This window comes from Myiozetetes cayanensis, unplaced genomic scaffold (genome assembly GCF_022539395.1).
Source record: "Myiozetetes cayanensis isolate MyiCay16 unplaced genomic scaffold, myiCay2020 scf1, whole genome shotgun sequence".
In the NCBI taxonomy this organism is placed as follows: domain Eukaryota; kingdom Metazoa; phylum Chordata; class Aves; order Passeriformes; family Tyrannidae; genus Myiozetetes; species Myiozetetes cayanensis.
Window position 1 is genome coordinate 97,457,811 of NW_026086604.1, and position 20,027 is coordinate 97,477,837.

At 37.8% G+C, this 20,027-nt stretch overlaps 2 protein-coding genes across 11 annotated transcripts in view; one reads left to right on the forward strand and one right to left on the reverse strand.

The window, feature by feature from the left end:
- The first annotated feature begins 1,148 nt into the window (after positions 1–1,148).
- On the forward strand, positions 1,149–5,383 carry YAE1 (YAE1 maturation factor of ABCE1). The gene is made up of 3 exons (XM_050305397.1): positions 1,149–1,291; positions 2,902–3,023; positions 3,392–5,383. Exons 1-3 carry the CDS (start codon positions 1,175–1,177, stop codon positions 3,819–3,821), a joined length of 669 nt encoding a protein of 222 aa, XP_050161354.1. The 5' UTR covers positions 1,149–1,174; the 3' UTR covers positions 3,822–5,383.
- The window catches only part of LOC126634704 (mediator of RNA polymerase II transcription subunit 1-like), a 30,475-nt gene continuing 11,736 nt past the window's right edge, over positions 1,289–20,027 (reverse strand). The window contains exons 2-17 of one of the 10 annotated variants that reach the window (XM_050305363.1): positions 19,502–19,605; positions 18,295–18,379; positions 17,863–17,917; positions 17,285–17,417; positions 16,226–16,254; positions 13,981–14,052; positions 13,812–13,886; positions 12,585–12,655; positions 11,702–11,767; positions 11,146–11,254; positions 10,316–10,440; positions 9,840–9,952; positions 7,783–7,978; positions 7,361–7,456; positions 6,819–6,927; positions 1,289–1,805 (exon numbers count right to left, since the gene is read on the reverse strand). In XM_050305363.1, the coding sequence (XP_050161320.1) occupies positions 1,739–1,805; positions 6,819–6,927; positions 7,361–7,456; positions 7,783–7,978; positions 9,840–9,952; positions 10,316–10,440; positions 11,146–11,254; positions 11,702–11,767; positions 12,585–12,655; positions 13,812–13,886; positions 13,981–14,052; positions 16,226–16,254; positions 17,285–17,417; positions 17,863–17,917; positions 18,295–18,379; positions 19,502–19,605 (1,505 nt within the window). In that variant the 3' untranslated portion in view covers positions 1,289–1,738. Of the gene's footprint in view, positions 1,806–5,500; positions 5,891–6,818; positions 6,928–7,360; positions 7,457–7,782; positions 7,979–9,839; positions 9,953–10,315; positions 10,441–11,145; positions 11,255–11,701; positions 11,768–12,584; positions 12,656–13,811; positions 13,887–13,980; positions 14,053–16,225; positions 16,255–17,284; positions 17,418–17,862; positions 17,918–18,294; positions 18,380–19,501; positions 19,606–20,027 lie in introns of those variants that run through there. The other 9 variants (XM_050305312.1, XM_050305327.1, XM_050305319.1 and 6 more) reach the window with 9 other exon arrangements.

Below are 20,027 nucleotides of genomic sequence, written 5' to 3' on the forward strand. Positions count from 1 at the left end.
GCGCTCCTAGGCCCTCAGTCAAGATGGCGGCAGGCGAGGAGCGGCGGGGCGGGATGTCCGGGCGGCCGCGGTGAGGGGCCGCGGTGAGGGGCCGCGGCGAGGGGCCGCGGTGAGGGGCCGCGGCGAGGGGCCGCGGTGAGGGGCCGCGGTGAGGGACACGCGGCCGACGGGGCCTGCGTGAGCGGCGCGGAGAGGCGAGGCGAAGGGAGGGCTGCATCTGCCGCCGGGTGGGGGAGAAGGAAGGCTCTCGCATCGCGGCCGCTTCTGGGGAGCTGGGCACCTGCTCGGCCGTGAAATGGCGGGTCGGGGCCTGGCCTGGGGCTGTGAGTCCTGCCGAGGTCCGGGCGGGGTGTGGGGACGGCGGGCTGCGCCTGCGGGACTCTAGCCCGTGGTGTCCCAGGGCCCTCGGTTTCCTTCTCTGAAAGGAGCAGTGTCTGTGGATTGTGAAAATTTCCAGCGACATAAATGAATTAGTTGTGAGAGGCTTCTCAAGGTTTTCTACGTTGGAAAAGGCGAAATAATCCGAAAGCTGCTTCTTTCTCCTGCAGTAGAACTTGCTAATTATTTAAAATATAAAGGACTTTTCAAGATTTACAAGATTGTTAAGTATTTGGCATAACCAGAAAACTGAAAATCAAAGGTGAGAGTCCTTTCCAGTTACTGAGTCTGTAGGTGATCACCTATGCATAGGTGGTAGTGTAGGTACACTGCACACAGAGAAATGTGTATATACATATAACCTGTGTGCATACCTGTGTGTGTAACTTAGGGCACCACAGGGAGGCTGAAGGGGCTGTTCATCAGCTGCTCTTGGCATCCAGCTGTCCGTGGGCCAGCAGCATTTAGGAATGTTAACTTGCCATATACGTGTGCCGTAAGTGCATACGTGTGTCACTTCCATAAGATGGGAAGAAACTCTCTTAAGTTGCTCTCATAAATCTCAGAAGTTGCTTCATGAGTGATGATGTGTCTTTTCTTCTTGACAGGTGCACCCCAGTGGCAAACAGCACCGAGTTTCCACGTGCAGGTTGAACAATCAGCTCCATACCTGGCTTCTCGTCAGAACTCACATTTTTTGCCTATACTTCTAATCTGACGCTTCATCAGAGGGACTTCTGGGAATTTTTCAGTGTTTTTTTAACCACATAAACAGAGGTCATAGGTCACTGCTGTCATGTCCTGGGTGCAAGCTGCAGTCAGCCGATCCAGTGAGGATATATTTGATGAAGATGCAGATGAGATGTATCTACTACAGAAGGAATGGAACAGCACCATGAAAAAAAGATTGAAGGTATTTCTATAAAAATGATTTCATGGTCTTTTAGCCATTTTAGATTTACTGGTACATACCTCAATATACATATGGATGACTTAAAGGGAAAAGTAAGAGTGGCTGCTTAAAAGTTATTGTGGCTTAGTTTCTTCTAAACATCAGGAAAATGTAGCAGGAATTTACAGAAACTCTTCTTAGAAGTCATCACAGCAAAGTACTGTTTTACCAAAAGATGCTGGATCCCTGTGCACAAGCATATGCATTTGTAAAAGGCAGTGCTGAATTGTGATGCAAGCTGTTTGCTTTGTATGTCTAGGTATACCCCTAGTAAATGTAGGGCCAACACAGCTGAACAGTGCTAATTTGGGGGTTTAACTAGAGATATTCATCAGTCAGATTGTAAGATGTGAGACTCCACGTGCAACCACAATTGGGCATTGTGGTCTGTGTAGTTCTTGGGTTGATTCATTCTTCTAATGAAAAATGTATTTTATGAAAGTTGCTTTCCCACAGCCCTTGGCTCCCTGGAGTTCTACAGGGAACAAAACAAGTACATAAACAGGTTAATTCAACAGATACATTGTGATTCAGAGTGGGGCCAGTAGGGCTCATCCACTCACTCACAGGTGAGCAGCATTTGGCTGAAAAACACGGAAAGAAGCTGTTGTGTAGGCTGTTCACGAGTAAGGGTATTACAACAGAGCTGGTGTATTACTGTCCAAGGAAGTTTCCTGCATATGAGTCCCTTGAAAAGACTGGCTTTCTTAAGGGGCTGTTTAGTATTCTTACACAAATCCCTCTGTTGTTTGTGAGTTGCGAGAAACTGCAAAATCATGAAGTATTGTGGAAGTTAGGGCTGTATGTTGGGCAAAACAACAAAACACAAGTATTTGTGTTCTTGACTTGTGTTTTTCTTGCAAGGCTACCAGTTTTCTCATGAGCAAATAGGAGTTTTCACTCTTACAACTTACAATTTGGTGTGAAAAAAATTAAGAATTATTCTGTGCTATATCTTAATGTGATTAGAAAAAAAAGAAATTAATTTTCATTTCAGTCATTAACTGTTTCTTACAGAAAGCAGTCACGATTTTATGTGTACTTATATGTGACTCAGTCCATCACCATCTTTTTTTCTGGTATAACTATTGAATTGAGTGAGATCTAGCAAATAAAAGCAATGCTCAACAATTAGTTTTGGAAGAACAGGTAGATGGATTACAGACAGGAGAGTACTCTGCTAAAGGCGAGGCTTGGCAGCCTGTATTTTTTAGACAGAAAAAGAAGTCTAGGTGTGGTATTCTTAAATGAATTTTTCATAAAGAACTTGATCATCATAAAAGCAAGCATGCTTTCTTGCAGATTTGTCTTATTTTTTTGATCTTTCTAAGAATACTTTCCCTATTTTTTGATCTTCTGGGGATCCTTTTGGAAAAGGTCAGTAAATCACAAGGCACTGCAAAAAGCATGTTTTGATTTGGCAATGGGTGTGTAGCTCTGAGGGATGTTCAAATCTAGAAGCTGTAATTTAAGAGACTGAATACTTGTTTAAACTTTTCTTATTGCTATGCATTTGTCATAGGTACAATTTGTCATCTTGTGAACAACCTGTTTCACTGCTCTTATTATAGGAAGGCTATAGGGATGGAGTTGAGGCTGGGAAAGAACTTGCACTCCAGAAGGGCTTTAATCAAGGTTACAGACACGGTGCCGAGCTGATGATTACATGTGGCCAGTTCAAAGGAACCCTGAAGTAGGTTACAAACTCCTTAAGGTCAAGTGCGTGTGGAGTGTGTGTATGAAGGGAATATGCATGCAGCTTTTTGTTTGTTTTAATTTAAAAAAAAAAAAAAAAGTGCATTGTAAAACTGCCTACCTGGGTGTAGAGTGATCATTACTGAAAAACCTCCTTCAGTTGCTCTTCCAGAATTAACTGAATCTACATCTTTAAGCTTAATATTTACTTCTACTGCTTGAATTATCCATAAAATGTGAATGAAATATACACTTGTATAGCATTGATATCATAGCATTGATATCTTGGCACATTGTTATCTGTCTTCGCCAACTGGAGGTCTGTGTAGATACATATAATCACTTTTGGTTTTGTTCACTTTTCAGTGCTCTCTTATCCTGGTGTCATTTTAATGGACATGATTCTGCTTTAAATAAGATAAATAATCTTCTTGACGTGGTTGGAAAGCATGAAGAAGATGTGTTTAAGTATCTGAATTCTGTTGAAGAACAGCCACATCTCAGACATGTTTTAGACTCTGTTGAGGACATGGACCTTAATCACACACCTTCAGCTGGGACAGAGTACAAGGAAGTTACAGATGGAGAACAAGAGGATGGTGGCAGCTCTGGTGAAAACATTTGTAGAAATAATGGTGAGGCTGGTTCCTTGCAGTCTGAGTGCAGCAAGGCAAACCTCTGCACAGATCCTGAAAGGTCAATGCTTGATTGGGTTAAAAAGCAGACTGTTTGGCTTCTAGAGCAACTGGACTTACCATTGGATATACTCCATCATGTCCAGCAACTGGAACATTAGTTTTTCTGTCTCATGGTACTTAAAATTATCTCAACTGGTTTTGATTCTCACTTTGTGGACCATGTACAGGCTGATGCATCACTTTGCTTTAGGAAAATCTGATCTTTTCAGTACAAGTAATTTTCCAGTACAAGTAATTATTGTAAATCTTTACTATGCTTTTGGCTCCTGGCAACCCCCTCACTTTTAATCTTAAAGGTAACATTGACAGAAAGCTCTCCGTGGGCAACATTGACTTTTAAAGCTCTCCGAAGCGTTACTAAACATGTTTCTGTTCTGTATCAGAAGCTCTCATTTCACCATTGCTTTCTCTTGGCAGCTATTTGGAAATAAAGCAAGTCCATTAAATAGCCCCTCTAAATTGGTTCCCTCTGCTATCTAAAGAATAAATGCCTAGTGCTATGGACAAGCTGCTCTTGCGGAATAAGCTGCTGTTGATGATATGCTAAATGTATGCAGAATAGAATAGGATTTGCTGCTGATTCCTGGAGTGCTGTGACTCTTTAGTCACTATATAAAATATAAAATTTTGTCAAATTCTTCCTCTTATCTTTTGTAACCACTACACAATGCATTTTCACAATTAAGAACTATTTTTCCTTCTTGTACAGTTCTATTTATTTCATTTTTGCTGAAAATACACCATTTTTCTCAAATTCAGAATTACTGACACTTCCACCATCTACTTTTACCCTGTCAGACCACACGAAACATGCTTCCAGTCTAATGAACATCCTTGTGTTATTTTTGTATTTATTTTGCCAATCCCTCAAGCCTGAACTCTTTCCCACATTCCCATAATGTTTTTCGCAAACTCTTCAAGGAAGCCAGGCTTATTCACTACCTCTTAGAAACACGTCAGCCACACATGCATATTTCTGACCACTTTGTATTCTGTATTCTGCCAGAATTCTATATTTGATTCATTTTCTTGTTGCTTGCTTTAACTGTAGTTGTAAACTGCTCTGTTCGGGAGGTTTTTTCTTGGTGAATGCCTCTATTTTACACTAATTAAACTGTTTTATAGTAAGTTAAGAGTTTGCTTGTTTTAAGTTGCTTTTAACCCTCCTTCATATCTGAGGCAAAGCAAGTCTAGACAGAGACAAACTAAAATTTTGAACAGTTGACTTGACTATACTTGAAAAAAAAAAAACAAACCACACACCCACAAAACACTTTCAATACTTTGAGGCCAGAAAAAAAACTAAGGCAAAAATTACTTGATTTTCAGAACCTGAGTTTACAGCTTTCTTGCTAAAGATACTGTTATCCTGCCACAGAGGTGGTAGAGTGTAAGTCTAGTTGCTGTTCAGTAGCTCTCTTGCTTTAGGGGTAAAGAAAACTGCAGTTAAGTTATTGGACCTGTTTCTGAAACAGTGGACAAATAGGGCTGTCTGCATTAATTGTGCCTGTACAAAATTATTCAAATATCTTTTTCTCCATTTATTTAGCATAATGTTGATGTGGATAAACATTCCTTTTCTACCAGTGCATGCATGTGTTAAAGACTGCATCATGTATAATAAACAGATTTCTTCCATATTGTGGTGGAATAAAGGTTACTAGAGCAGTGTTAGATTTCCAAATTTGAATGTTTAAAAATGCAAATTAAGGGTATTACTTCTACATATTTAATATTGTGCAAAGAGGAAACACCTTTCACAAATTACTAAGTAGACTTTCTTTTTGCTTATCAACCAATAGATTTTATTTGTCTAACATAACAGCTTCTACATTAGCTACAGAATTAATTTTCCTCCGCTCTGCAGAGAGTTTCTGTTCTGGGTGAGAGGTTACTTTTTTCCATGCTATCATCCAGAGTTTCCAGTTTGGCTGTGGAGAGATTTTCTTCTGTGCTTTCTGTAATACTTGGCTTATCTGTCACTACCAAATCATGCTGACCAGCCACAGAAGGGCTTTCTTTGAGACTATTAGAATCTGTAATTTGCTCAGATGGTGGTTCATGTGGTTGTTTTGTGTCTACATCCATGTCTTGTGTTTCACTATCAGCTTTCACCTTGGCAGCATTCCTGAAAATAGCTCTCATGACAACTGGGACTGACATGCAGCTGAAGAAGGAAATGACACATTAGTCACTACTGCAGACTGCATTCATTCATTAAAGTACTTCTGTTTTTTAAACTGTGGCTGACACCAGAATGAAAAACAGCTCTACCTCTTTGCATCTTTTTGCCTCATAAAACCACGTGTTATATTGTAACCGCAATATAAACTGCGTGCTGCACCAGAAACAAATACAGTGCTGGATCTTTGAACTTAGTGGTGCAAAGAAGTTTTGAAAGAGGGGAGGGTTTGGTCAGAAAAAAAGTCATAAGGGTGCTTCTGATGAAAACCTAAACTAATAATGTTGAAATATATTCATTCTTGCTGAGTTTTGTAACTTTCATGTTTTCTGTAAGACAGGTAGAGAGCATATCTTTTCTAAAACACTATCTACACTGAAGGAGGTTTTTTCCCCACTCTTAACATGGTTCCAATTAAATACTACCCAGTTTAAAGTTGGGTTCAAAATCCAGCCTACATTGATCATCTTGTTATCAAACAGGTAACAGTAGTATGCATACTTATGGCACTTTGTTCTGAAAAGAAGCACTGATTGCTCTTAGGTAGATGTGTACAAAGACCTTTCCATGCTATTCTAAGTTATACTAGTCATGAGACTGTCATCAGCTCGTGTCTTCAGAAAAGCATATTTACAAAAGAGAAAAGCATAAAAGATAAAACTCTTCATTCAAAAGTCTTTCCCTGCTCCCATGTGCTTTCTACCAGAAACACTTAATCACTATTAATGTTTAAAATTTTTGAAAGAGATACTTAAGACACTGAAATAACTTATTCCCACTGCTGTATTACAACTTTTTCCTAGAGTGAAGTTTTCCATTTGCTGAGTGTATGGCATTATGAACAAACATATTTCCATTAAATGGACATCTGATGTTCATTCCAACTGTTATGAAATAAAATAAAACTACTTACCGCTTCACAGCTCTTGCTATGAAATCATCACTGCAATTTAGAGCTGGATCTTGAGGATTTAACTGAACGTGACAGTGGACTTCTCTGGAGGTTATAACATCAATTATCACTAAGAAGGAACAGAACAAAAAATGCTTGTTTTGAAATACTTACGAACACTGAAAATCATCCTTTCATTTTGACACTTGAAGAGATGTAAGACTGAAGTCAGTGGGCTGGGGTTTGCAAGCAGTGCATTTGTGTGACTTGCTTTTTCTTAATACACTTAAATCACAAATAGAAGTTACCATTTATTCATTAAATGCAGGTCAAGACAAAACAGGATTTGAATATTTTCATTTACTTTCTGTTTTATTCTGAGTACAGAATACCTGTAAGCAGTTTACACACAGATGATACTTTGTGGTTTTCATTGCCTGCACACCACTGAGAGTGGCCCTTAGAATTTATTTGTTACTGAGAAGCATAATGCAAGAGCCTAGACAGAACCAAGACCCTTGCCAGCTGAGTAAAGATGACAGTATCAATTATTCCACACATACCACAGGCTAAATTCTCTTCCACAGGATGAAGGAAAAAGACACAAAAGCTGGTGTTCCTGTGTGGTACCACTTCAAAGTAAAGCAGTTCTGAATCATCTAGAAATAAAATTACTGTTTAGTGATATCCACCTATTGAATCTGGACTCTTTTTGGCTGAAACATATGTCAGAATTTAAAAAATACTGATGCAGTAGAATCTAATTATTCATTACTTTGACAACTTAGTTTATGCATATAGAAGTGTCAGGCCTAGGAGATAGTAAAAAAAAAAATTCAATACAGTGTTAAGAATTTTTTTATCATTTACCACACTTCACAAGTAATGACAGTTTTGGCAAGGGAGCAGTAATATCTGTTAACACCCAGTTTAGAAGCTAGTTGCTCTCTAATTCTCTGCCATCAATTCCAACCACACAATTTACCTTCATTTATATGCTTGTCAGAGACACAGCTGCTAATAAGAGTGTTATATGCCACTTGATGTCGAAGAATCTCTATTACACCAGGCACACACTTTGGATGGCTAAATGGGATTTTACTGACCAAGGCTCCTGCTAAATCTGATTTTTCTGAGTCTTTGTTTATGAAGTAACAGTGCTTTGGGCAATCTGGAAGAGACTAAGCAACAAATATGGTGATATTTCAAGCACTGAAAACAGGAAAGTTTGATGTTAACAGGCAACTGCAAAATCTGACAACAAGAATAATTTTGAAATACACATTTCTAACATGTCCATCATGTCTCTGCACTTCAGTAAAAGTAGAATGCTTAGATAAGGAAGCTAAATGAGATCCAGTCTCCCTCTCAAACGCATTCAAATTAGGTGAATGTACCTAGAGCCAAGTGGTCAGGAGTTCAAGTACCATCAATCCTTCCAATTATTTTTGAGAGCCCTGTAGTCTATAGAAATGTTAGAGAACATAGAAAATATTCTATAACAGTTGGAATAACAATAATAATAAATACTAAACAATAATAATAAACACTGTTATATTCTACAACAATAGAAATAGAAATGTGATAGAATGTGTTCTATCAACCAAGATTTACTCTCACAATAATATAGTAGCGCTGCTTGACAATTGCATAAAAAGGATAGCAGTTTTGCCTGAAATCTCTTCGGACATTCATATATTGTTCCGCCCTCCATCACTACTACTTTCTTTGGAGCAGCAGGTTTGACTGGAGTATCTCCTGATGATTCATTTGTAAAGGAGGAAGTGATAGTAAGAAAAATTTGTCACCTGTCCACATTGACAGTTATTCTGTGACAAAGTTAGAAGTGCAGTATTGTGTTATGTACTTCAGGATGCCAAATGGGACCTGTCACCTTAAGAACAGGGCAGGGCTGTTAATTAGCAGGGTTTACACTAAAAAAAGCTGAAGAGCAGAATAAAAGAGTTTTTCCTTGTGTGTTTGTGGAGCAAAAGGATTTCCCCTACATTTATTTCAAGGTTAGAGCGCAATTTCGTGATTTATTCTAGAAATAAAATATTTAAACTCAGAAGTAAAACAATCTCCCAGCAAGTACTAATATTTTAGGGAATTTCTGAAAAGTTACAGAGCCTTTCATGTGTATTTAATAGAAGTGAAAGATTAATTCCATCTTACCAGTTTTATAGATAAGAGCTTTGCCAAACATTACTTTAGCACAGTGTAAACTTACTACTACCTTCTGTACTACCACCTCAAAGTCCAAGAATTAAGTAGGCAATGGGCTCTGCTAACACTGTTAGCAGAATAGAAAAAAAGTACCCTCTTGTTTTGTTGCCATGATGTGCAAAATTAATGTTACCTAGCAAAAAAAAAGTAGATCTTTAAGGCTTGTCTTATAGTTGCCCTGTACATAAGTCTGGCAGAAGGCATCTTAGCTACCATTTTGTATTCTAAAATTTTACATCAAATGCAGCCTAATTAACTATTTTTAATAATGCAGTTATTAAAACAGAAGTCTCCTTCAGTTAAACAACCTTGTCTCTAGATAGCAAGTGACATCGCTGTTTTAACACTTTATACTTTTCCTGCTAGTCCCTTTAAAAGAAATCAGTATTCTCAGTGCTATCTAATTAAGAAATCTCATTTTTTAAAACAGTGTGACATACAGCATGATAAAGACCTTAAAAAAATCTAGGTAAGTACCTTCTTGGGACTTGTTCCTCACACCAGTCAATAAGTTTCCTTCTTTTTAAGGCATTAAAGTTCTGACCAATTTTTAGAAGAATAAGTATTTAGGTTACATACAGACAAATTAGTGTGACTTCAGGAGCCAAGCACACAGTGTTTCATTAACAAGGATGAGAAACTCACTTACTTGAAAGGATCTAATATTGTTTTGTAATTACTTGAACTATTTCCTAAAGAGCACTTAAATACTGTTGGGTTCTGGTAAGTCTACATGGCTTGTTTATGGGGAAATATAATTCAATATATGTATCTTGCACAACAGCATAATGTGTGTCAAATGCCCACTATACTCACCACAAAGAAACAAGATTCATTTGTAGACAAGCCTTCACTGCGTTTTTCTTTTAGAGCAGACTGAACAATTAGCTCATACAGCGGAGCTAGTTTCAAGCCAGAAATCTGAATTCCTGAAACCAGGTGATTTTTTTTTATTATCAATTAGGTTATGACTGTAGGTTAAGAAAGCTAATATTAAAAACAAAAGTAATGTTTTGAGAAGACAAAACCATTGACCTCTTTTCTTATTCCCCTTTTTTTGCTATTGGGAATTTGAGGTAGAGTGTTTTAACAGCTTTGTCCGTAATTGGCATATCTTTCTTAGAACTTTTGCAGTTTGCATTGGTTGCTAATATGTTACACTTCAGCTGATAACACAGAATATGTTCTGCCCCAGAAACAACTTTTTCCACTTGCAACATTAACGCTAGGAAATAAAAAGCAAATATGCAACGCACAGAAGTACTTAGCCTTAAAAAACAATTATAACATGCCTGTGAGCCTCTGTATATCTTCAATACTGGATGAGGACATAGGAACAGGCTGATGAAACTTCAGCACAAAAAGAGCTGGCAAATCCATGGTGAGTTCATCAGTCAGTTGCAAAAAAGCAGGGTTGCTGAGAAAAAAAATTATCATAATGAAAGTTTTTTACAGAAATTGCCATAGCAAGAACTCTTAGTGTAAGGCCACTATCAGGTCCCTAGCAGTTTATTATATTCCAGACTTCTGACTTGACTAAAGTTTTGATTTATAAATGCAACTTTAACATATTAAAACATGCTTATTTTGAAAACTGGCAGAAAGGAAAAGTGAGACACCCAAAACTGATTGAAGTTTGCTATCATTCCAAAGTGTTTTGTTTTGGAAAGTTACTTCAGACATTCCCTCCAGCCAGCACTGAGATTGAGAGAGTTGAGGTAATGATACACACAGTGGGACAACAAACTATTTCGTGTATTTTAGGTGTAGTATCTTTCAATATATGCTTTCTTTGCTCTGAAACTATGAAGGAGTTGGTTGTTGAATACTAGGAAGTTAAGCAATATTGTTGCAGTGGCTAGCTCTGGCTTCAAATCTATGAATAAATCCACAGTTCAATGCAACTGACACAGTTAAATATGAACACAATACCTTTAGAGTCCATTTGGGAAAACTGTAAAAGCCACAGATTATAGAGGGTTTAGCTACGGAGCATAATGCCATCAATAAAACAGAGCTTCCTGTTTTAGCAGAGGCTAAATCTAAGTTACGCTGAAGTTAGTGCCGATGACTTGTAAATCTGTAAATCCATTTCTGTATCGAGAAGAGTCCAGAGCCTCACCTGTCCTCTCCAGATTGAGGATCTACAATCAGTGGAGAAAGAGGAAGTTTGTGGAGCATATCACTGCCTTCAACAGTTACAACTGTTTTTGTTCCACAAACCTGGGAACCTGAGGGAGTAAGAGAATTGCATTCAGTGTAGATTAATCCTATGCATGCAAAACATGCAAGGTCTCTGAAGGTCAGGTCCGACTGACAGGCACAGTGGTGCAGGCAGAGAGAAGTCTGCACAGATCACACCCAAAAGGCCAAAGTTTCCCAAAGATAATAGCAGCAATAGCTTCTTTTGAGACATGCCATGAAACAGATCAAAACCATCACCAGTCATTTTTCATGCTGAATTAGGCAGTTTTTTGTTTGATATCACTACAATTTTAGTCAATATCCAAGAAATGGAAAGGAGTTTCCTGATAGACACTAAAATTGTGCTAAAGTGCATCTCATAAATAGTTCTACTAAACTAGAATTTTATATTTCTTAGTTTCATTAATTGCTTAATGAAATAGGCAGCACTGAAAAGCTTATCACAATAGTTATTTCTGCTTTTCTAGCTTTACCAGGATTTAGTTCTGCTTCCAAAATTTGATAGGGAGAAATGTAAAATTCAATGTTCATAGGAGTTCCTGAGGAATGGAAAAAGAAAAATAATGTTTACTACAAAGGTCAGAGGAAATATGTTAAGTACCTTGAAACAATGGTGAAAAAAACCAACAGTGTAGATGGGCAGAGGGGATTCCTCATAAGAGTACATTTCTAATTACAATTTATGTTCAAATCACAGGATTTTCTTAGCGTGTAAGAGCTAAACCCTCTGTGTATAAATCATCAGATGTCTTTGAAATCTGATTAAATTAATTTCTCTTGCACAATAAATAGCCTGTTGTTCAGCCAAAGAAATACTAGCTGAACTTCTAGCTTTCAATGACTATTCAAAAATAAAAGGGAAAGTTGCACTACTGGCATAAGGGACACAAGCTGTACAACAGGATAGTGGAAGCGTGTATTAGAAGTACTTTTCTGAACTATAACAGATTTATGGTTAAAGCTCACTTCTGACAGTGCAGATGAGCCAAAAAACTCATCAACTGGCTGTATTTGCCTTCTAGGCAACCAGAGCATTCTCTCAGTGACTGCTGCTGTCATCTCATGGTTACTCCCAAACTGTAGTTTCTCACCCAACCTCAGAATATTGCTGGCTTTGCTTTTAGGCTGCTGCAAAGTCAATGTTGCAGCAGCTGATAAACCACCTGGCCTCTCTGTATTTTCTCCTTCTGTGTGTCTGTACATTATCTGAGAATACAGGCACAGTAAGTCCCTACAGCAGGTTTTATTTATAATAGTGGATCTTTCCTGTAAACAAAGATCAACTCGGTAGGGTTTTTAAATTACAATCCTTGGAATTTGGAAAGGGGAAAAGAGGGAGAAAAAGAAAAAAATCACCTCCAGTTCTTGGCACCAGGTGTCCTACTTTGCCATGAAGTATTTCAGTAACTCTGTTTACATCTTGTGTTCTAGTTCAAAACACATCTTGATTAGTGTTTCCTGAGTTGCAGTGCTAGCTAGGCTAATGTAAATCATAATTTGTATTCTTAATCAAAGGGAGATGATGCTTTCTTGCAAGTAGATTGTGTCTCCACTTGTTATGACATCTTCCAAACACCATCATTCCACTCATACATTACTTCTAGATCTTGGACTTCCAGTTTCAACCCTGTATCTAAGCTGTTTCAAGTTGCACTTTGATGTGCTATTTACCAGAAGTGAAGGGGGTCAAAAGTGTTAGAGTGGTAATTGGTTGGCAAAGAATGAGGAAATAACCTAGATAATCTAAAACAGAACCAGTCTCTAACCACAAATGTGTTCATATAGCTGAATACATACAGCCATACATTTACATAGCTGTGTACTAAAACACCGCGTTGCAGATGGGACAATCAATCAGTTTAACTCATAAATAATACTTACTGAGATCAGTGACCAGAAAGAATACAGTATATTAGTTCACAGAGTTATTATGCTTCCTAAGGGAATACTGTGCAAAAATAAACCAAGAGTGTGTTTCAAGAAGACCATACCTGCCAAGAGTACTTAATAGGCACAATATCAGAAAAGATACTTCAAAAATCCAGAAGGAAAACATTGCCCTCAATTCTGATTTTCTGAAAAGAATGAAAAGCCTTGTACAATTACAAGGCTTTAGAAAAATCTGTTTCCCATCCACTGTAATTCTACTCTTTGAAAGGAGAAATGAGAAAAGGAAGGAGGACAGCTAGCATCCACTACTCCTGATCTAAAATCTGAGCACAAATTGAGAAACCCAAACAGCAGAACCCCAAAAGGTATATTTTACTTCTTCCACAGGGCAATCTAAACATGACTGCTGACTTTCAGATTCACTGTTTTCTCCAAGTGGGTGGTCACATTCACACCCCCAAGCTCTGCAACCAAGCAGTTTCCCAGAAAGTCTTAGGTAAAGCACAGGAGTTCAGTAGATCTTGTTTGGCATACCTGGGGTTGCCAAACTGCAGAAAGGCTTCGAGCTTTTTAGTGGGAGAAAACTCATTAGCATTCCACATCCTTCTATATAATTAGATCAGTTAACTTGTTCTTTAGTGAAATGAAGGGGTGTAGGTGGAGGTAAAGGGAGAAAGACAGACTTTAAGTTACCTGTCCAGAAGAGACATTGAATAAAGGTCTTTTTCAAGGGCCTTCAAAGCAAGATATCCCTTAGCTTTTATTTCACTGGGAGAGAGAGAAGACAATTTATTATTTTTGTAAGTAAACAAATGCAAGGCTATAGATTTTACAAGTTTTTCAAGTAAAAACTAGCTGCAACCTGTTTCCTGGAATTTGATACATATTTGACAGGTCTTCTAAAATCTTTCCAAAGGCATCATAGTTCTTCATCCTAACAAAAAGAAATAATTGCTATTACACTACTAAATGAGATGGAAAATAACTCTTTTATATGCAACTTGCTAGAAAAAGTGTCATTTCAGAGGTGCTTCCTCCTTATCAGATCTGGCAAGAAGCAGTACTGCTTTTCAATTTTCTTAGAAGATATGAGGAAATGTGAATCCTTGTTTCTGTTGCAAGAAGCACTGATTATAGCTGAAACTGCCACTGAAATACACACTACTAAAAGCAATAAATGTACATGAGACATAAATTTGACAGCTCATCAGTTGCAAAACACTTTTCTTGATGTTCCAATAAAGCCTGTCATTCCCTTAATGCCACACGTGTACATTGTTTTCTTCATCAAAATACCAAGTATTGTATTAATGCTGCACTTCACAGCACCCTGTGAGAGACACCCTCAATGTAATTGATAAAAACAAGCAAAAAAAGAATGGGCCAAGTGGCTTGGTTTATGAAGGAGTGGTTCAGACTGCTCAAAACCCAGAATTCCCACAGATATCACAGACTAGCTGTGATAGCCTGGAGCTCTGCTCAGACCATTAACGTATTAACTCATCTGCTTCAGTAATTTTACTGAGTTTTACAGGTCTTAGTAGACTCTTTGGTGCTGCAGTCATGCCGACAGCTGTACTCCAGAAGACCTGTGCAGGTGCAGCTACAACGTGCATCACCAGAGACAAAAAAAGCCAGCCTGGACTTTCACATTGGAACAAATCCTTTCAAAACAGGAACCTAAACAAATCACTCAGCTCTTCCATGACTCTTTCCAACTGGACTAGTGGGGAGGGAGGCAGGCAGGTAAACATGCTACAGGCACAGACACAGCACCAGCCCATGCATTAGCTGGCTGGTTCATCATGATTTCATAGTCACTTTGAGACTCACAGGAAACATTATACATATAACAAGCTGCCTTGCAAACAAATAAAATACTAAACCAAAGGTGTAGAAGGGATACTTGTACTTTATGACAAATCCTAACAAAACCAGGAAGGCAGGCAAGTAGTACCCACAGTACCACTGGTAATGATATTCGCTCAGAGCCAAACTTCCAGCAGTTAGTATCACTGGAAGTCAAAAATCTAGGAAAATGCAAGTTAAAGCTTTAAGACATAGGTGTTGATACCCACTAAGCTAATATAACTTCATTTCTGAGGAAAGAGAGGGCTGGGAAAACTGATAATGCATAATAGGTCCACTTAGAAGAGAGATGAAACACTCAAGGTCAATGATATTCTTTGTCTCTTTACCTTCCTTTTCAACTATTCTGCCAAGCTATTTACAGAAGAATCCAATTTCTTAAATATACTCATTATTAGTAAAACCTGGAACCGTGATCATATTGGCTAGAGAATTTCTAAATAGATGTTTAAAGTGGTGGCCTGACCTGGAACAGCAACTATTCAGACAGAACAAAACATGGTAATAATAATAAAAAATGTATATATAGTCCCCTACTACTATTTGAGAAAATTAGAGTAACATGTCCTTCTATGTATTTGCAAACAAACTTGGGCCATGTGATATCACTGTGCTTTCATTGCTGTCACAGAAATCTGATGGACATGTAATTTAAAACATTTGCATAAGGACAATATGAAGACTACTTAGTATTTGATGGAAGGAGAAAGGGAAAAGTAATATCTAGTTTGGATCTGTCAATCTGCCAGTTCTGAATTGTCATCATCAGTCCATTACCAAAACTATGGGTTCAATTATAAGTTCTATAATTCTTGCAATTAACACAAATGCCAGTATTCAAAGGCTGTGTTCAGCTGGCAACTAGAGCCAATGTATTGGGGAGTACTCTTTATCTTTTCTCCATTGAAACAGATGCATTTTAGCTGTTTTCAGCGGAGTGACTTGAGAAATAAGTAATGCCTGGAGTATATTTTCAAAATTATATTTGCTACAGTTTTAGCCTTGAATTTACAAACCAGAAGCAGGTACTAATGATCACCAACTTCCAATATGGAGCACTGGAAGCAACTACCCAGTTAAATGGAAGCCAAAAAGGTGTCAGTTCTGTTGTTTTCTGGATTCATATTTTTGGTTCCTGATTCTCTTTTTATTTTTTCTCTTCAGTTTTTACGCTGAAACCATTCTAGCCTCAGGTATTCCTTTCCATTTAACAAGAGACCCTGCACATGACTGTTTACCTTAGAAGCTGCACCAAGTCGTCACAAACCTACAGGAATAAGAGAGGAGTTTCATCATTCTTGCCATCCTTTGTGAAGCATCTCTTAAAAGCATTTCATTGGTAATGATAAGCTTGTTCCCCATTAATTTTAAGTAGCTGAATGGTTAGTCTAAAAAAAACCCAAACATGCAAAAACCAGACTAACAGTACAATAGTTAAAACATAGCATTACGCTAATAATTGGCAGAACAAAGGCTCTGTGAAAGAAGATAAAATTAACAGAAATAGATTGTTGGTAAATCTCTTTCCAGAAAAAAAAAAAAAGGCATCTTAGCCACCCCAATTTTTCTTTTATTGGCAGTTACAGTGCTAGAATTCTCTGGATATGTATTTCCGTCCTAATGATATTGTCCAGCACTCACTGATCAACAGCCCTGTGCTGCAACTAAAAATAAGGAACAAAATTAACTTCAAAGTAATGTAATAATTTGGATACTTACTGATAAAAACCAGACTTTATAGTCCCTGCCCCTCCCCAACAGCTTGTTGTTATATCTTTGATCTGAAGGACTGTCTATAACACATAACAACTGAGGAACATGGTATGTGAACTTCAGGGTAATATTTTGTGAATAATGGAAATTTTGCAAGACAAACATCCACCCTTGTAGGAATACACATACTCTTAAAGAAGCAGAAGGAAAAACAGAATAGCTCCAAGACATCCATTGAGATTGTATGTTTCCTTGGTAGGAAAATACTTAAAACACCTGTTATTTACTGTACACTGGTAACAGTGAAGTATGAGAATACAAATATTTAGGTGGGATACCACAAAATTCTTGGAAGGTGGGCATGACAGCTGACTTTTACTACACTATTTAGCAGTAGAGTATTTAGTATCTGTAACTGAGTTGAAAGTCTAGGTGAGAGGTTCAGATGCCTAAAGAAGTAGTTAGTGTCATGCACAGGCTTGCGGGTGTGACAAGACCAAAAGGAAGCCAAAGCCTTTCTTACATGGCAGCTGGAGGCCAGGTGGGAGAATACAAGGAGGTAAGAGACAGAAAATTAATTTTACCATAGGAGCTTCTCCAAAGTGAGCCAACTTTACATCCATCACATTTCCATCCTTTCCCAGCTGAGCTTCTAAATAAAACATCGTTGATGTTATGTAGCAGGAAGTCCCACTGGGACTAACATGAACATTAAGTCTGAGGAGAGGAAAAAAAGGGGAAAAAAAAAAAAAAAGCTTGTATATCTACAAATTCTGTCATATGAAGAGAGGAAATGAGGATACTTCACTTGATCGTGGGAAGAGACACCAGGGATGCTTCAAAAATAACTCCTCCTTGGCTCAGCTTCTGAAAACTACCCAACCAGGCAATATATTTGTGCTCTGCTCTTTGCATTATCCTGTTGATCTGCTGAAAACTTCAGTCTGCAGCTTTGGGACCCAGGCATTCCTGTCCTCTCTTCACCCAACAACCTCCTCCACAAAGGGCTAATTAAAATAGGCAGTTATCCCAGTTCCAAGTAATACACTTCATTAGAACACCAATTTTAAAAATAATATTGTTGATAAGCCATCCAGATGGTATTCCTCACTGGACTTGAGGCCATGCTTGCTCATTTGCATTTATTCATAAACAAACTTACCCTTTTTGTCTGGATAAAGATTCCAATGCATTCATCACAGAAAACATGGATTTAGCTGCAAAAAACAGAAATGCAATTTAATCAGTCTGCAGTGATCGAGAAGCAGAACCAGTTTTATCTTGCTTTAAAGGGTATGATTTAGGTAATGAGAAAATAGTGTCTCTTGAATGACTTGTTATTAATAACAACTATTACTCTAGGATTAATAAGTGCTGTACTGGGTAGAGATTATTCTCAGTCTTTAAGAATAGCTATCACCTGAAGGCTTAGCCCAAAAATGAGTCACAAGTTAGTCACAAGTCTTGTCTCATATCCACCTCTGTGTTTGTACATTCATTTGACCCCTTTGTGCAGAACATCAGCAACAGAAAAGGATGGGGAGATTCCACAGAATGCTAAAAATACATTTTGAGTTATCTGACAGCTCATTACCATGTAATGTCCTCTCTATCTTCTCCATGCAAGAAAGTAATGGACTGTCTGGAGCATGGCTAACAGGCCTTCGCAGGGGGTTATCCTAGCACATTTGTGAAAACAAGAGACAGAGTAAGACTCCTTAAAACACTAGCTAAGAGACACAGCACAGATTCTCAGTACAACAAAACACTGGTTATTTGTTTTTGTCAGACAGAGGTTTACCTATGATTGTAGGCATCTCGAAAGAGGAAGCACTGAATGGATTTGCGAAAACATTATTGTGCAGTAATTACATACCGGATGCCTTTGGAGCAGGGAGCAGCTTTCTTTTGAGCTGATCACAAGATGTGTTAGCTAATTTCACTGTGATGCTAGACATAAACTAAGAAAATACTTGTTTGTGTTTTTATTTTAGAAGGAATATGCCTGAGCAAATAGATCAGTAAGTACCACAGGTGTATTTGGTTAGAGTATAATGAAAATTTCAGCTGAAGATAGACACTTAAGTAGCAAGCAAACTCTCCCAGCTTCTCTTCAAGCTCTTGTCTGAAAAATTCTCATATTCACACTTCAACTCACAGAGAACATTCACTGCTGAAGAGTTTTCACTATGTTCAAATTCAGGACATTGTTTTCAGAGCAAGGCTTGAGTTAAGCATTAATAAAAAGAAGGATGGAAACAAATGGAACTTTTTATATCAAGCTCACATCAGTTGTGCTAATCTGCTTTTTACAAAGATGATTCTTAAATTAGCTACTGGAAGGGCAGGAAGCATGGAGTGATTTAAGGTACATCACAGCAGGAGAAAGTCTAGATAGCAGGTTTCAGACCAGTTTCTAAAAACCAGCATTTTCTCCCAGTCCTGTGGGCAATAAATTGTCTTTACATACTATAAATATGTTAAGGAGAACGAATGGAAAATAACCTAAAGTATTAGACAATCAGCACTAACTCCTAAATAGTTAAAATAATGCAAGAAGCAACCCCTAAAATGTTGAAACTAGTCGGGAAAATTTTTGTATCCTTTGTTGTAAGAAAAATCAGGAGCCAGGCTATACTAGGCAACAAGGTTTTGATGGGGTTTTCTTTTGCTTGTTTTTGGGTTGAGTTTTTTGTTGGCTGGTTTTGCTTGTTTATTTTTTAAAGTCAAGCAGTTTTTTAACTACCTTGACAACCTGCTCTTACACCACATATCCTTCTCACCTAACCTGTGATTCTTACCATGCAAAAATAAACAAGTCTCAGCGTTTCAGTCCATGGCCTTTGCTGGTATTTTAAACACAACTGTTCCATTAAAGCATTTGTAGAAATAGCTGTCACAACACCTGAAAAACATGTCAAAATTCTCTAAATGTAATGGTATGTATTTACATTGGCATCTAGAAATGTAGAAGGAAGTAAAATATAAAACCTTGTTAAGGTCATAGATGTTATGGTTCAACGGAGGAGGTAGAAAGAAAATCTTTTGATGAATTTTGCATACAAATATCTAATTTCCATAAGACTTTTGACAGAAAATGGGTAGGGGAGATTTTGTATGGGCAAGTATTCTCAATATTAAATATAGATATGCAGCCCTATCTTCAGTTTGTTAAACAATTAGACTTTCTTTATCTATGCCCAATTTCGTTTGTGTATTTTTAATAAATACCAAGACTCTGCCTTGGATTTGAGGCATCCAGATTTGTACACCCACCTAGAGCTCATTGTAATTAGAAATTAAAAAGTAGAGATAATTTTTTTTTTT

Bases quoted from the DNA above. Each gene is read 5' to 3' on its own strand.
- YAE1 (XM_050305397.1), top strand. From the start codon at position 1,175: ATGTCCTGGGTGCAAGCTGCAGTCAGCCGATCCAGTGAGGATATATTT. The intron at 1,292-2,901 runs GTATTTCTATAA...CTCTTATTATAG, and splicing joins CCATGAAAAAAAGATTGAAG to GAAGGCTATAGGGATGGAGT. The intron at 3,024-3,391 runs GTAGGTTACAAA...TTCACTTTTCAG, and splicing joins CAGTTCAAAGGAACCCTGAA to TGCTCTCTTATCCTGGTGTC.